Here is a 14,538-nt window from a genome sequence, read left to right as displayed (position 1 = left end):
GGTTAACTTGTGTAACTATATCACAAGAGCTAAACTTCCACGGAAACTGCTCATGAAGTTACAGCACATTGTAATTTCTTACCTGTATCCGTGTCAAAGCTGACAGTAGCATGAAAACGTTTGCCATGTTTCAAGATATCTAGCGTCAGGAGGACTTCTGGGCTTTCACGCTTCTCCTGAATGCGGTACAGAGCACGTTCCAAGTTCAGCCAGAAACTAATTTCCTGTAAAGCCGTGCCTGACGCAGGATCTCGATCCAGTTTGGTCACCTTAAGACATAAACGAAATGTTGAAGAAAGTGACACGCTTTTGTTGTCTAACTGTTTATTAATTGAAGTGCAAACCTACCTAAAACAATTAACTGCCTCCACACAACTTTAATAGTTCATCATGCCAAAATGGAAAGATCTAGTCTACACTAGCACACTGCAAGCAATTCACCAATAACTGTAATAGTGGACATTGCATGCAGTAGCTTTACACAAAAGGTGTAAGTTAAAAAATGTTCCTAGGATAAAAGAAGAGCCAAATTAAAGTGTTTTCACAGGTGAGCAAACATATTTCTTTAGGCTTCTGGAGGTACACTGGAGAAGGTGCAAAGCTGTTGTTGCCGCCACCGAGTGGACCTGACCCCATATGTACCTGGGGTAGACTGAACTCATTTAGACATAGGAGTTGTGGTTGCTTAAAAAAAACAAGCATAGTTGGTACCCTATCTTCATTTGGTTTTAGTCACCATGAGTTACGCAGAAGGGCACTGACTAAAGCCCCAACATAAGCCATGCTCGTTGGGATCCTGCTCAGTGTACTAAATCAGTCCCAGAGTCCAACGATTGCAGGAGCTGGCAATAAAATGAAAGAAAGAAGCTGTGGCCTCATCCTTTGCCTCAGTGTACCCATGTAGGAACCCTGAGAATTTGGTCATGAGAAAGTAAAAAGCCAATATTTTATCCTTATTTAGATTATGCCTGTGTGTGTTGCAGCAAGTGGTATGCATGCATCCTATGAAATCTTAAGGTATAAGTTTGCAATACATTAAGTAGACCAGCCAGCTTTGCTTATGTTTGTCTCAATTATAACATCCATCCACAAATTATTTCTAGAAGTAAAAATTCAAGACTTGACATAGATATTTCAAGTTAACTAAGTGTCACTGTATAGTAGCCTCTTCAAAATTTATCTTCACCACAACTTGAAAACCCCCCACTGCTCTTTGGAAGCTAGATATTATGCCCAGAGAAGTGAGCCAACTCAGGCAAGAGAGTCAGTGGCTCCTTTGGAGGAAGAGTGGTGCATCATTACTCCTGAAAGAGAAGGGGAAGAGACGTGAAACACAGCAATGCACAGATGCTGCTTCTCCTGTCGGAGGGAAGAGCAGAGATGCTGGAAGCCCTCCTGCTTTTCACAGAAAGGAGGGGACTGCCAGAAGGGGCCTTGCTGGGAAGCCAAGGCCTTACTAAGTACCCCAGAGGAGGCCTACCGAGTGGCTGGGTTGGGCATAAAACTGATTAATTCATGCTTAAGTACATTTATTTGGGATGTCCGTTCAGGGCATCTGCATCTGTACTTCCCCCTCACTGGGCCAGCAAGGACTCTTACTCCCAGGTCTTAGGTCCCCTGCTGTTGCCTCTCTTGTTTGGAGATCCACATCTCTCCCCCTTTTAACTCAGGTAGTCCCAGGCTGCCTAGTTCCCTGCCTTCACTGTTTATTTCCCAGCACAGACAGGTTGCCAAGGATACCTGCTTGCTTTCTCTTCACAGACTGATAACAGAGTGATCATCAACACATAGTACCACACAGGTCTAAGCAAGCCAATTTCATTCTTAAAGAAAAAATCCCCAGAAAGAAACTATTTCAAAATAAAGTGCTAAAAAGCTTATGAGAATGGATGAATAGCATGAGTTCAAACTGATTCAGGACGACTTCCTGATCCAGCTAGTGGACAGGACCACGGGTTCATGGAGGGCCCTGGTCCTCAGGGAAGGCTTGGAAGGACTTGCTTACTGAGTCCCCAATCTCTTCCAGAGATTGAATTAATCTTGGCTTCCTGCTAAAGAAGTCCCAAGTAATCTCACTATAGTACATTTGCATTTTTAATACGATGAACTCCAAAAATGTTAAAACTACCTCAATAAGGTTTAACTTAATTCAGTGAAGATCATTCATGATACTGTTAGTCTTTCGCAATGGGTTCAGAACTTTACTTGGAGCAGAGTTGAGTTACTGGGGGAGAAACACTATGGCAATGCAAAGTAAACTGACCCTCACCAAAGCAAAGCATGGGAGCCACTGTGAGGCAGAACTTCTATACATACTAGTAACAACAAACATTTCCCCAGACCTGCTCTACTCAGTACCAACCTTCTGCACCAGTCCCTTTAAATGTTTCTTTAAATTTCAGTCATTTTTTACTATCTGAATAGAAAGATGCAAAATTAGCCAGCATTTTATTAGTAACAATTTACTTGAAGGCACAGAACATGAGCCAGGTTCTCAACTGTACACTAGTGTAGCTCAATTTACACTGGCTGAGAATCTGACCCTATGTTTAGAGTTTCCTGCATGGAGTAAGATTTTACAACACAGTTAAGAGGCCAACAGCAAAAGAGGAGGCTTTCACACCCTTAAAGAATGACACAGGAGTTTCTACTGTGTAGTCTGGCATTTGGTTCTGCAATTTTACCTTCTGTATTTCTCTAATCCATCGGTTAACTCCAGACTGTAGCTGGTTGAGAAAAGTTGGGTCCTCAACCTTGTCACCAAAGTCAGTAACCTTTGGCTTTTCTCCATGCTCGTAACATTGCTTAGCAACATTAGTAATAATTGGATGAATTGGCAAACTGATCTCTGGAATTTCAATATTCTGCTGCAAGTGCAGCAGTCCCATTTCAAGTTCTGCAATTTTTTTCTCAACTGATGGAGCCATTTTGTCACCATCCCTGGGGGAAAAAAACATTATCAAATGAAAAAGCTAGACCAAAAGGCATACATAAATAGCATGCACGTGTGTTCATGTAACTTGAATTACATCCCCAACAGCTTTAAGTTAATTTTAACAGGAAATGAGCTGTTTCAAGTCCTATTTACCTCACCCCACATTCTTTTTGATCCATTTTTCATTAGTACTGACAATTTATTATTTGCATTTAACAGAATTACCTGTCTGCTCTGCCAGCTTCTCTGATATAGGACTTAAAAAAGGGAGCAACAGCATTGCTAATGAAAGAATGTAATGTTTCATAAGGAGAATCTTCACTAAGAGTAAGCACTCTCAGTTGGGAGGACACTGGTTTGTCAGCATCGATCACTGGTGTACGCTTAATGAATGCCAAACTGCGGAGCAAAGAAAAAAGTTAGTTAACCATAAGACATTTAATTCCAGAATACAGTAAATTACAGTAGCTCTACTATAACACAAGATTAGGAGGTGTATATCAGACTGCACTCACCTGTTTGACTTTAGCCCATAATGAATGTCAGTATTAATGCTATAGGATATGAACTCTTTTTCCTCTTCTCCTTCATCACCCACATCCTCTGCAAACAGAGTGTGACATATTAAAAACCTCTAACACACACTTGAAAGCCTATGAACCCATCCCTCTCCACCCCATCCACTGAACACCTACTCGTGCAGGAGCTCATTCATACCCACCTCTCATCTAGGTTTGCAACTTCACACAGAGTACCGTGTGCCATACAGCTCAAGTTATATTTTTAGGGTTTGAGATACTATCTATAATAACCAGATAAGATAAAAACTGGTGAAGCCTTGTTACTTAGCTTGAGAATTGTACAGTCAGTCTGATTTTTAATCAGCATTTCCAAGGCAACTAAATTAAAATCATACCCAGAATGATTTCATTTGTTGTCAGCAGAGTTGGACAGAACATACCAAAATATATTTTCATTTGTACTAAACCATGACTTAGAACTCAGAAACACATGACTCCTCAAGACAGAGGTTTTTATGGATTTATTACAAGCTATTAGTTACTTCAGGACCACTACTGCTCCCCTTTTTTCTAGGCTGCCTCCTGTATGAATTTCTGTAGTGAAAGAAAATTACAAGCCAACTCCTTACATGCTGATTTCAAGAGATAGAATTGCAGTGTTTCCCCACAATACAAAGACTGAGTTATGGCTTGTTAAAACTACACAAAGTTTTGTTATCTCAGTATACTTAAAATCCTGAAAGAAAACATGTCACAAGATCGTCAGTTTAGTTCCTTTTCATAACTTGCCTTCATATTTTTCAAAGACTTCAAATTATATTAACAAAAAGAGAAAATTAAAAGTACAAAGTGTAAGAGAAAATGACTGTTTCTCTAATTTAGCTAGTGAGTCACAAAGTGATGTAAGCGCTGGGCATGCTGGCACTTCTGCAGTGAAACCACTGCAATGCAGTACAAAGCTATCTCCATCTGAGGAAGACATGCCCATGTGAGAAAAAGAACAGGAGCATTACTCTCCTGTTCACCCAATGCCTCCAAAAGATAAACTACCAGAGAGTTTTATTTTGTATTACTGAGCACCTAAAGCCCATGGACTAGTAGTAGCCCATTGTGGTAGATGCCCCTGATGTCCAGATGAAACCAACTACTTAACAGCATACTATTTATGTTTGAGAAGATTAACTGGTGAATCTTCATGATCTGAAGTCTGGCTCTTCTTCTGAGAGTTGATAGTAGTCAGCACTTGGTGCTTTTTTCAAGTCACAGCAGAAAAGTCAACACTAACATTTTAACTTTATAAAAAGCACGAGCGCTAGAACTCTACCCATTGCACTTAAAGGTATTCAACCTCCTTCCTACTGTATTAGTTGTGTAAAAGCTCTGATAATCCAGCAGCATATTTCCATTAGAATACTACTTCTAATAGAAGTAAGTTCTATTACCCCAGGTGATGCTGACAGAAAGCACAGCTCTAGTGAGCTTATCAGTACTATATTTCCAGCACACTTTTTCAGAATGTTTTAATCATCTTTTAAAAACTCAACATATGAGTGGTCAGGCTATTAATTTTTAGTGGCTGAAGCTGACCAAGAGTGTCCATAAAAGTCAGGTGGATCAGTTTTAAAAATATTAACAAAACCTTTTCTAGAATGTGGTATTTTAAAAGTTGTTGTTTAGGCTATTAGTGTAGAACAGATTCCTTTTTGATGAAGTATTTAAAACAAGATTTAGAATTTTAGCAAGACTGCTCTCCCCATATAGAGGTGCACCTTTGTCTGGTTCCTCTTTTCCAGGGGTGGCCAACCTGTGGCTCCGGAGCCACATGAGGCTCCTCAGAAGTTAATATGTGGCTCCTTGTATAGGCACCAATTCTGGGGCTGGAGCTACAGGCGCCAACTTGCCAATGTGCTGAGGGGTGCTCACTGCTCAACCCCTGGCTCTGCCACAGGCCCTGCCCATACTCCACCCCTTCCTGCCCCATCCCCTGAGGCTGCCCTGCCCTTGCTCCTCCCACTCCCCCCTCCGAGCCTCCTGCACGCCACGAAACAGCTGATCCAGAGGTGCAGGGAGGGAGAGGGAGGTGTTGATCAGTGGGGCTGCTGGTGGGCAGGAGGCGCTGGGAGCGGGAAGAAGCTGATGGCGGGGGGAGGTTGCGGGGACTGCTGATATATTACTGTGGCTCTTTGGCAATGTACATTGGTAAATTCTGGCTCCTTCTTAGGCTCAGGTTGGCCTCCCCTGCTCTATACAAAGAAAGGATCTGAGGGTATGTCTACACTACAATTAAAAATCACCCAAAGCTCCTGTGCCTGAGTGAAGGGGCTGTTTAATTGCGGTGCAGACAGGCTTGGGTAGACTGAGCTCTGGGACCTCCCACCTCGCAGGCTGGAGCCAGAATGTCTAGATAGCCCGTTAGCCACCATCAGCTGGCACAGGCCAGGTGCAGGTGTCTACTTACTGTAGTATAGACATACCCTGAGGGAACAACAGTCCTTTGCAGACTCCAAAAGATCAAACCTATTCCTGATCCATAAAAAGAAAAGGAGTACTTGTGGCACCTTAGAGATGAACACATTTATTAGAGCATAAGCTTTCTGAGCTACAGCTCACTTCATCGGATGCAAGTGAGCTGTAGCTCATGAAAGCTTATGCTCTAATAAATTTGTTAGTCTCTAAGGTGCCACAAATACTCCTTTTCTTTTTACGGATACAGACTAACATGGCTGCTACTCTGATTCCTGATCCAGACACTCCAAAAATTTCAGAGACATGCTCTCCCCATGAAAAAAGATATTTCACTTTTGGTGTTTACAAGCCTAATGCTATCCCAAAATGCTTATACAAACACCCATATGCACAACATGACTAGTTGCAAGCCTGAAGTGAACGAACAGATGGATCAAGCTCCAATAAAAAAAAAAATAATAAAAAAAGCTCCAGAGGAATAGCTTGCTATTTGACTCCTCTGCCCTTCCTTAAAGAGATTCTTCTGCTAGTGAAGAAAAACTAATCCTGCTGAACTAATCCTGTTTGAGATTTGTTTTTTTAGGGGATGGAGGTTGGGGGAACAGGGCCAAACAAGTTTGCCGGTAGCCTACTAGTGGTTTTTCAATGGCTTGGAGCAGAGGTCGAAAGTTCCTTTGAAATGATGGCAAAGAAGAGGTCCCTCAGCCTGTTGTTTCTCTTGAGAGGTGTTTGGGTGACAAGGGAACATGGCAGTCAAAGCTTCACACACTAGTTATTACAAACCAGCTCAGAAATTTTATTGCAAGTAATGCAAATATTTTCCTAGGGCATCCAGGAAGAGGCTGGACTGGATAGTGTGGTGATGTAAAGGGTAGCAAAGGGAGAGGTGTAAGTAGAGAGTGGATTGAGAGCTCAAAATCAAAAGACAGCTGCTGGTTTATATAATGACTTACCAAGATAGGAAACATGAACACATATAAGACCAGCACGCAATAGTGCATTTGAGTCAGTTATTCTGAAACAGTTGCATAAGTTTCCCTTACTGTACAACATGTGTGCTCATAGTCTCTCATGAAAGAGGTACCATTACTCAAGTCATAGACACTTGCCAATTGTCACAAGCTATTAGAAGGAGACTACTACTAACATTAATGTTTACATGTTAAAGTCATTAGTCTGAAGTAAACTAACCTAGCACTTGGGTATGCCAGTATAACATCTGACCATGTTATGTGCAACATGAACACACTTCGGACTGTGACTTTATCAAGGCAATGGTTAAGAATCACCCCAGGCTAGTCACAGAGGCCCTGGAAGTTTTCTAAAAAGATTCCCTCATTGACATTAACACCAATTCAGGTATACTAGTGTTCACTCCCTTACTTGGGCAGCCCACATACTGTTTTAAGCACTACGTTGTTTGGATTTGGAGGTGTTCACCATGGTGCTTAAAAAGGTCTGGCCAGTTAATACTGTCTACACTTAGCATGAAGTAGAACTTCTAGAATTGCTTCAGCTGAACATTAGCAACAGTGGGAAATGGCGAGAGAGTTTCCCTACTGCAGGCAAGGCTGGGGTCCAATAATTACATAAAGCAAGAATGTCATAAGCATTCTTTTGGAACAGTTTACAGTTATACAACTGCTGGAATCATTTGCTCTTTTTACTGTGTTAAATAAAACCCAGGAAGTTAAAATGAGCTATTTTGCCCATTCAAGGTTTCGTGGTGCTGAATTTAACATCCAATTAACTTACTACGGCTAGAAGTATCATGAAATGGCAATTTGTTTTACCAGGGTTTGCAGAATCAGCCTCTTGGCATTTGGCCCAAGGCACATTTGTTGGGTGAAATTTAGGTAGAGCAATGTCCTCAAAAAGATTTATCCTCTCAGGAGTAAGGAAATGTATGCATCATAGAAAGGAATGAGTAATACCAAAATGTTCGCAAATTGCTGTCAGAGCACTTTCTCTTACACATAACATGATGTGTACAGTAAAAATAGTCTGCCTGCAATATTTGAACATGCTGGGGTAGACTGGGGACCAAGTGCACCAGGGGTACATCTACACTGCAATAAAATAACTCACTGAGCAGCTGTGGCTGGTGCCCATCAGCTGATTCAGACTTGTGGGGCTTGGGCTGAGGGGGCTAAAAATTGCAGTGTAGATGTTAGAGCACAGGCCTTGTGCGGGGCATGGGTCCCAGAGTCCGGTCTCCTGCCTGAGATGAACATTTACACAGCTATTTTTAGTCCAGCAACCCAAGCCAAATGACTTGGGTTCTGAGACTGTGCCGCAGATTGCATTATAGTGTAGACATACTATGTGTCTCATAAATGGGGCAACTGGAGTTAGAGCACATTTGACTTATTTTGTGTTTGAGTTTAAGGACTTTGACTTCCTACTCTCACCCCACTTTTCCACCCAAACTATTGCAAAAAAGCTTTGAGTGGGGGTTTGACATACCAGACCACCTAACTAACTGTCAAGGATTTGATATCTGTTATTACATCCCCATATGTCAAGGTTCCTTCCCCGCTCTGAACTCTAGGGTACAGATGTGGGGACCTGCATGAAAATCCCCCTAAGCTTATTTCTACCAGCTTTGGTTAAAACTTCCCCAAGGTATGAACTATGTTATCTTTTGTCCCTGGACTTTATTGCTGCCACTACCAAGTGTTTAACAAATATAACAGGGAAAGAGCCCACTTGGAAATGTCTTTCCCCCCAAAATCCCCCCAAGCCCTACACTCCCTTTCCTGGGGAAGGCTTGATAAAAATCCTCACCAATTTGCATAGGTGAACACAAACCCAAACCCTTGGATCTTAAGAACAATGAGAAAGCAATCAGGTTCTTAAAAGAAGAATTTTAATTAAAGAAAAAGTAAAAGAATCACCTCTGTAAAATCAGGATGTTAAATACCTTACAGGGTAATCAGATTCAAAACATAGAGAATCTCTCTAGGCTAAACCTTAAGTTACAAAAAGACACAAAAACAGGAATATACATTCCATTCAGCACAACTTATTTTATCAGCCATTTAAACAAAACAGAATCTAACGCATATCTAACTAGATTGCTTACTTACTTTTTACAGGAGTTCTGACCTGCATTTCTGCTCTGTTCCCGGAAAAAAAAAAAAAACCACACAGACTGAGAGAACCCTTTGTTTCTCCCTTCCCCCCTCCAGCTTTGAAAGTATCTTGTCTCCTTATTGGTCATTTTGGTCAGGTGCCAGCGAGGTTGTCTTAGCTTCTTAACCCTTTACAGGTGAAAGGGTTTTTCCTCTGGCCAGGAGGGATTTAAAGGTATTTGCCCTTCCCTTTATATTTATGACACCATATCTGAAACTAATGTAGTTTTTTTCCCTCCCTATGAGCAATTCACCCATAAAAAGTTACTAGATACTATACGGGGGGGGGGGGTAACAATGTAAATACCTTACATAGAAAAAAGAAAAGGAGTACTTGTGGCACCTTAGAGACTAACACATTTATTTGAGCATAAGCTTTCGTGAGCTACAGCTCACTTCATTGGATGAATTCCATTGAATGCATCAGATGAAGTGAGCTGTAGCTCACGAAAGCTTATGCTCAAATAAATTTGTTAGTCTCGAAGGTGCCACAAGTACTCCTTTTCTTTTTGCAAATACAGACTAACACGGCTGCTTACATAGAAAAGTACACAAGCCAGGTTTTGAAACATTTATTCCATTTTAACTGAATGTTACTGGTGTTAATATAGCTCAGTTGCTAAGCGTTCTTGCTCTAGGCCATAACATCACACATCCAACAGCACTGGCTCATACCCACTGTTTATACTGCACTGCAGTACTTTGCAACACTGGGGCAGGTGCAGTCCTTCAGATGAAATCATTGGGAGATTCCTTCTGCCTGCATCTGTGAACTAGCCACATAGAAACTAACGATCCTTTGATACTTCTCAAATTGACCAAAGAAAAAATCCTAACATCATGCCCTTATCTTTTCAAGTCAGGTACCAACAGGGAAGTCTATGTGAAGGCACAACGGCTGTTGTATTTACCTACATAAGACCTTTGAGCCAGCATCTACATATTACTTTATAATGAGCTTTGGGGTGATACGTGACACAACACAGCAATAAAGTCAGATGCTGTTGTGAAGGAGGTCCAAGTTCAAGGCTTCCAAGCACTCCAGTGCTGCAAAGCCAAGAAAGAAAATTGACAAAACAATAAATGCATAGCTCAAGGGAATGTTTTATCACCTCGACTTTGATTTCAGCCAAAGTTCATATAAGGTATTGTCCATAAATGTCTTTTTTCAAAGACCAATGTTATTTTCTTGATCTTGGTCATTTAAAACTGAAGTACCAGTTTCTGGCTATTTTTTCTTCCCACAGAAAAGATATGTTAGTAGCCCCTCTGTATAGGTTTTGAGTTAGCTTTCAGGACCAAGGCTATGGTACATTCCCTTCCTGTGGGAATGGACAGGGGTGTTATTTGTGGGTCACAGCATCTCTTCTTCTCTCTATTCCAATACAGGAGGAGCCAGTTCCACCCCGTGGGGGGAATCAGTTAGGTAACTGTTAATGGGGCTGTCTCCCCTCTTCCTGTTGCAATACGGAGTTACAGGGTACACTACACCATGCATGTGGGGTCAGCATCTTTCCTGGGGGACAGGGTGGGGATACAGGGGGATCACAGATCTACCACCACTGCGTGTATGTGTATATGGGGGGAGTCACAGACCCGCCGAGCCCTGTCACAGGGAGCGGGGGAACAAAGGTCACCATGGCGCACAAAGCAGCAAGTGCCGCCAGCTTGGAAGCTACCATCTGCAGCGAAGGGAGGCTGCGCCCAACCCAACCCCCTCCTCCCAGTACTGGGTTTACCATGGCACCACCAAACAGCTGTTTGCCAGCACGTCCAGACGGAGGGGGAGGAGTGGGCTGCAATACACTAAGGGGAAGAGCTGGAGAAGAGGCAGGAATGGGGCCTTGGGGAAGGGGGGAATCGGGGCAGGGTAGAGCCCCTGCACTCCCCCTACAAATACCCCCTCCAGCCCCTGCTGTGAGCTGCTCAGGGCGGGGGGCTGGAAGCACCCCCACGACCCCAGTCTATACCCCGAGCTCCCTGCCCTGACCCCTGCACCCCCACACATACCCAGACCCCCACACCCCATACCCTGACTCCTGCACCCCCATATCCCCACCCCAAGCACCAAATGGGAGCTCCTGCACCCCACACACACATTCCCACCTGCACCCCTTGCACCAAACAGGAGCTGCCCCAGGTAAGTGCTCCACACCCCAACCCCCTGCACCAACCCTGAGCCCCTCCTGCATCCTAACTCCTGGCCAGATCCTGCACCCCAACCCCCAGCTCACTCCTGCACCCTAGCTTCCTCCCAGACCCTACACCTCCAGCCCTCACTCCTGCACCCCCTCACAGACCCCCAGCCCCGTGCCCTCCCTGACTCCTGTACCCCCCTCACACACACCCAGCCCCCTGCCCTCCCTGACTTCTGCACCTCCTCACACACACCCAGCCCTGACTCCTGCACCCCCTTGCACACACCCAGCCCCCTGCCCTCCCTGACTCCTGCATCCCCCCTCACACACACCCAGCCCTGACTCCTGCACCCCCTCGCACACACCCAGCCCCCTGCCCTCCCTGACTCCTGCACCCCTTCACACACACCCAGCCCTGACTCCTGCACCCCCTCACACACACCCAGCCCCCTGCCCTCCCTGACTCCTGCACCTGCCCCCCCACATTCCCACCTGCACCCCTCGCACCAAATGGGAGCTGCCCCAGGTAAGCGCTCAACACTCCAATCCTGAGCCCCCTTCCTCACCCTAACTCCTGGCCAGACCCTGCACGCCAACCCCCAGCCTGCTCCTGCATCCTAACTCCCTCCCAGACCCTGCACCCCCAGCCCTGACCCCCTCCTGCACCCTAAGTCCTGGCCAGAACCCGCACCCCAATTTTTTTTACATTTTTTTAATAAAGCACTCTTATCCCAAGCACTTCACAATCATTAGCTAACAGTACAAACAATATTTGGAAAGATCATTAAGTGGTCTGCCGAGACCCCCAGTGATTTTCAAGTGGTCTGTGGAAAAATAAGTTAGACTACAAGAACAATCAAGGTACCTCACTTTATTTTCATTTATTTACAAGAGAAGGATGAAGAAAAAAAGAATGAAAAATGGGGGCAGGGGGAGATCAGAGAGAATGTTCTTTTTCTTGGCTGGGTCCCAAGGAGGGGCCCCAAAAATGAAGCTGAGCACTGGGCCCCACTAGCTCTAAATCCGCCTCTGGGGCTGACCCCTCCACCATAGCTCCCCATGCCGCAGCCAGGGGCTGACCCCCCCCTCCGAGCTCTGTATGCCACTACCAGGATAGGGGCTGACCCCTCCTTCACCCCAGCTCCCCGCACCACTGCTAGGAGCTGACACCCTCCCCACACCGCCACCAGGAGCTAGGGCTGGCCCCTAACCCCGCCAAGCTCCATTCTGGCTGGGGCTGGGGCTGACCCCCAAAGCCCTGTTGCCTGACACCTTGCGTCGCCACCCCCCAAACACATGTTCCTCCATGCCCAGCGAGGGGGGGTGCACAGGACTTTTTTGGCAAACTGGGCATTTGCTCTTGCCAACTGATCAGTTGGCAAGAGCAAATGGGATAAATGCCCGTTTTTGTCAAAAAAAGTCGGGATGGCCGGGACAGAGCTTAAAAAGGGAACAGTCCTGGCCAAACAGGGACATATGATGACCCTATCTCCAGGCAAATGGGTCCGGAGGGAGTGTAGCGAGGGCGGGGGCAGACCCTGGCCTGGCTAATCATGCCACTCCCGAGAGGCCAGAGTGATTCCCCACCCTGGCACTGGACTGGCCCCGGCCACGCTGCCAGCTCAGCCTGCAGATGCAGTCACCTTCCAGCAAGGTCGAGTGGCCAGGGGGCAGGGTGTGAGGGAGTGGGTTTCTGGAGGTGTGGGGGGAGGGCTGCTGGCCAGTGGGGGGGATCTCTTGGGGGGCCAGTGGGGGAGGTCTGTGTCTTGGGATACGGGCAGTGGGGGGTCTGAGTGAGGTGCTGTGTAGTTGTGGTGGTGGGCTGTGGGGAAGTGCATTGGGCAGTAGTGGTGCAACTGTGTGGGGTGGTGCGGGGCAGGAGTGGTGGTGTGCAGGCTGCTGTGCATATGTGGTGGAGGGTCTGTGGGGGGGTGCTCCTGGGCATAGCAGTTCTGGGGGATACTGGGCATAGGGAATCGGAGGCTGTGTGGCATGGCATAGGCCCACTCCTGAGGGGAAGGGGCATGCTGGCAGCACAGGGCTGGGTACGCCAGTGTGCATCTGGCAACTGCCGGTTTGTATCCAGTGCCCTTGCACTGGGCTGGGTGGAGCGGGGCTGGCCCACCATGCTATGCCCCATTGTCCCTTGCTCTGGGGACCAACCTCCCCAAGCCATGCTCTTTTGCCCCTATGGGGGCCCACAGAAATGTTTGGCAGCAGGCCCACAAAAGGTTAATCCAGCCCTGCTACTTCCCCCTGCCCGGCAGCTGCCCCACCCAGCTCTCCCCGCCGCAGCGGCTCGGTGCCCGGCCCGGCTCTCACCCTTGAGCGTGGAGCGCTCCACCAGCATGGTGTGCACCTGCGGGTCGGAGAGGAACTTGCGCATCTGCTCCAGGGTGCCCTTCTCCTCCATCGCCATCTCTAGCGCGGCTGGGGCCTCCCCGCCGTCCTCCAGCAGCAGCGGCACCAGCTTGCGCAGGTGCTTCTGCAGCACCGAGACATCGGCCACATTCTGCACCGCCGAGCCCGGCACCTCTAGGCCGCCATCCTCGCCACCCCCGCTGGGGCCCCCGCTGGCCCCGTCCGACATACTGAGACAGCCAGACACAATTCAGAGGCTGCTTCTGCTGCTGAGCCACCGCCTGGTACTACTGAGCCAGCCGCACCCAGCACACCGTACTGTAATCACCTCCCGCCCCCGCCCCCACCGCAGGGCGGCCTGGGAAGTGTAGTCCGCACAGCCCAGATGCGCAAGATAGAGCTGAAGAGAATGACTACAAATCCCAGCATGGAAATTTGAATGGGGGGGCGACTCTGTGATCCAGAGCATCCTGGGAGCTGACATTCACTGAGGTCACAAACCTGACAAGAAAGGCGACCAACGAAGGCATCAAATCCCACTTTGCCTTGGGCAGGCAGATCCACGATGGCTCGCAGAATGAACCTTTCAAAGTACAAACAGGAGTCAAATAGGGCTGTATCATCGCTCCACCCTGTTTCAGTTTTTATTGCCATCACTCTTTACCTAATTGCTGGGAAGTTTACAGCTGCAGTTGAAATCATTTACAGAACGGATGAAAAACTGTTCAGGCTTAGCAGGCTGAAAGCCAAGAGTAAGATCTCCACAACATCTATTGTGGAACTTCAGTATGCTAATATCAATGCAATCTTTGCTCACTCTGAGAAAGATCTTCAAACTATCTTGAATTTGCTTGCCGATGCTTACACAAGTCTTGGTTTCACTCTTAATATCAAGAAGTCTAACTGTTCTATCAGCCCTCTGCAGATGAGGTATTACATGCCCAATCTATCAAAATCAATAGAGTGGCAGTGGAGAATGTTGA

At 46.4% G+C, this 14,538-nt stretch overlaps 1 protein-coding gene across 2 annotated transcripts in view; it reads right to left on the bottom strand.

Annotated features, from left to right (window-relative positions):
• LOC119857561 (cytoplasmic dynein 1 heavy chain 1) overlaps positions 1 to 13,805 on the bottom strand; it is a 73,226-nt gene extending 59,421 nt beyond the window's left edge. The window contains exons 1-5 of one of the 2 annotated variants that reach the window (XM_038406652.2): positions 13,517 to 13,805; positions 3,451 to 3,538; positions 3,161 to 3,334; positions 2,685 to 2,940; positions 83 to 269 (exon numbers count right to left, since the gene is read on the bottom strand). In XM_038406652.2, the coding sequence (XP_038262580.1) occupies positions 83 to 269; positions 2,685 to 2,940; positions 3,161 to 3,334; positions 3,451 to 3,538; positions 13,517 to 13,784 (973 nt within the window). In that variant the 5' untranslated portion in view covers positions 13,785 to 13,805. Of the gene's footprint in view, positions 1 to 82; positions 270 to 2,684; positions 2,941 to 3,160; positions 3,335 to 3,450; positions 3,539 to 9,011; positions 9,045 to 13,516 lie in introns of those variants that run through there. The other variant, XM_038406653.1, reaches the window with a different exon arrangement.
• Between the last annotated feature and the right edge of the window lie 733 nt (positions 13,806 to 14,538).

Source organism: Dermochelys coriacea, chromosome 6 (assembly GCF_009764565.3).
Source record: "Dermochelys coriacea isolate rDerCor1 chromosome 6, rDerCor1.pri.v4, whole genome shotgun sequence".
Classification (NCBI taxonomy): Eukaryota; Metazoa; Chordata; order Testudines; family Dermochelyidae; genus Dermochelys; species Dermochelys coriacea.
Note: the sequence above shows the minus strand (reverse complement) of the source record. Positions and strands in the feature narration are given on the sequence as shown.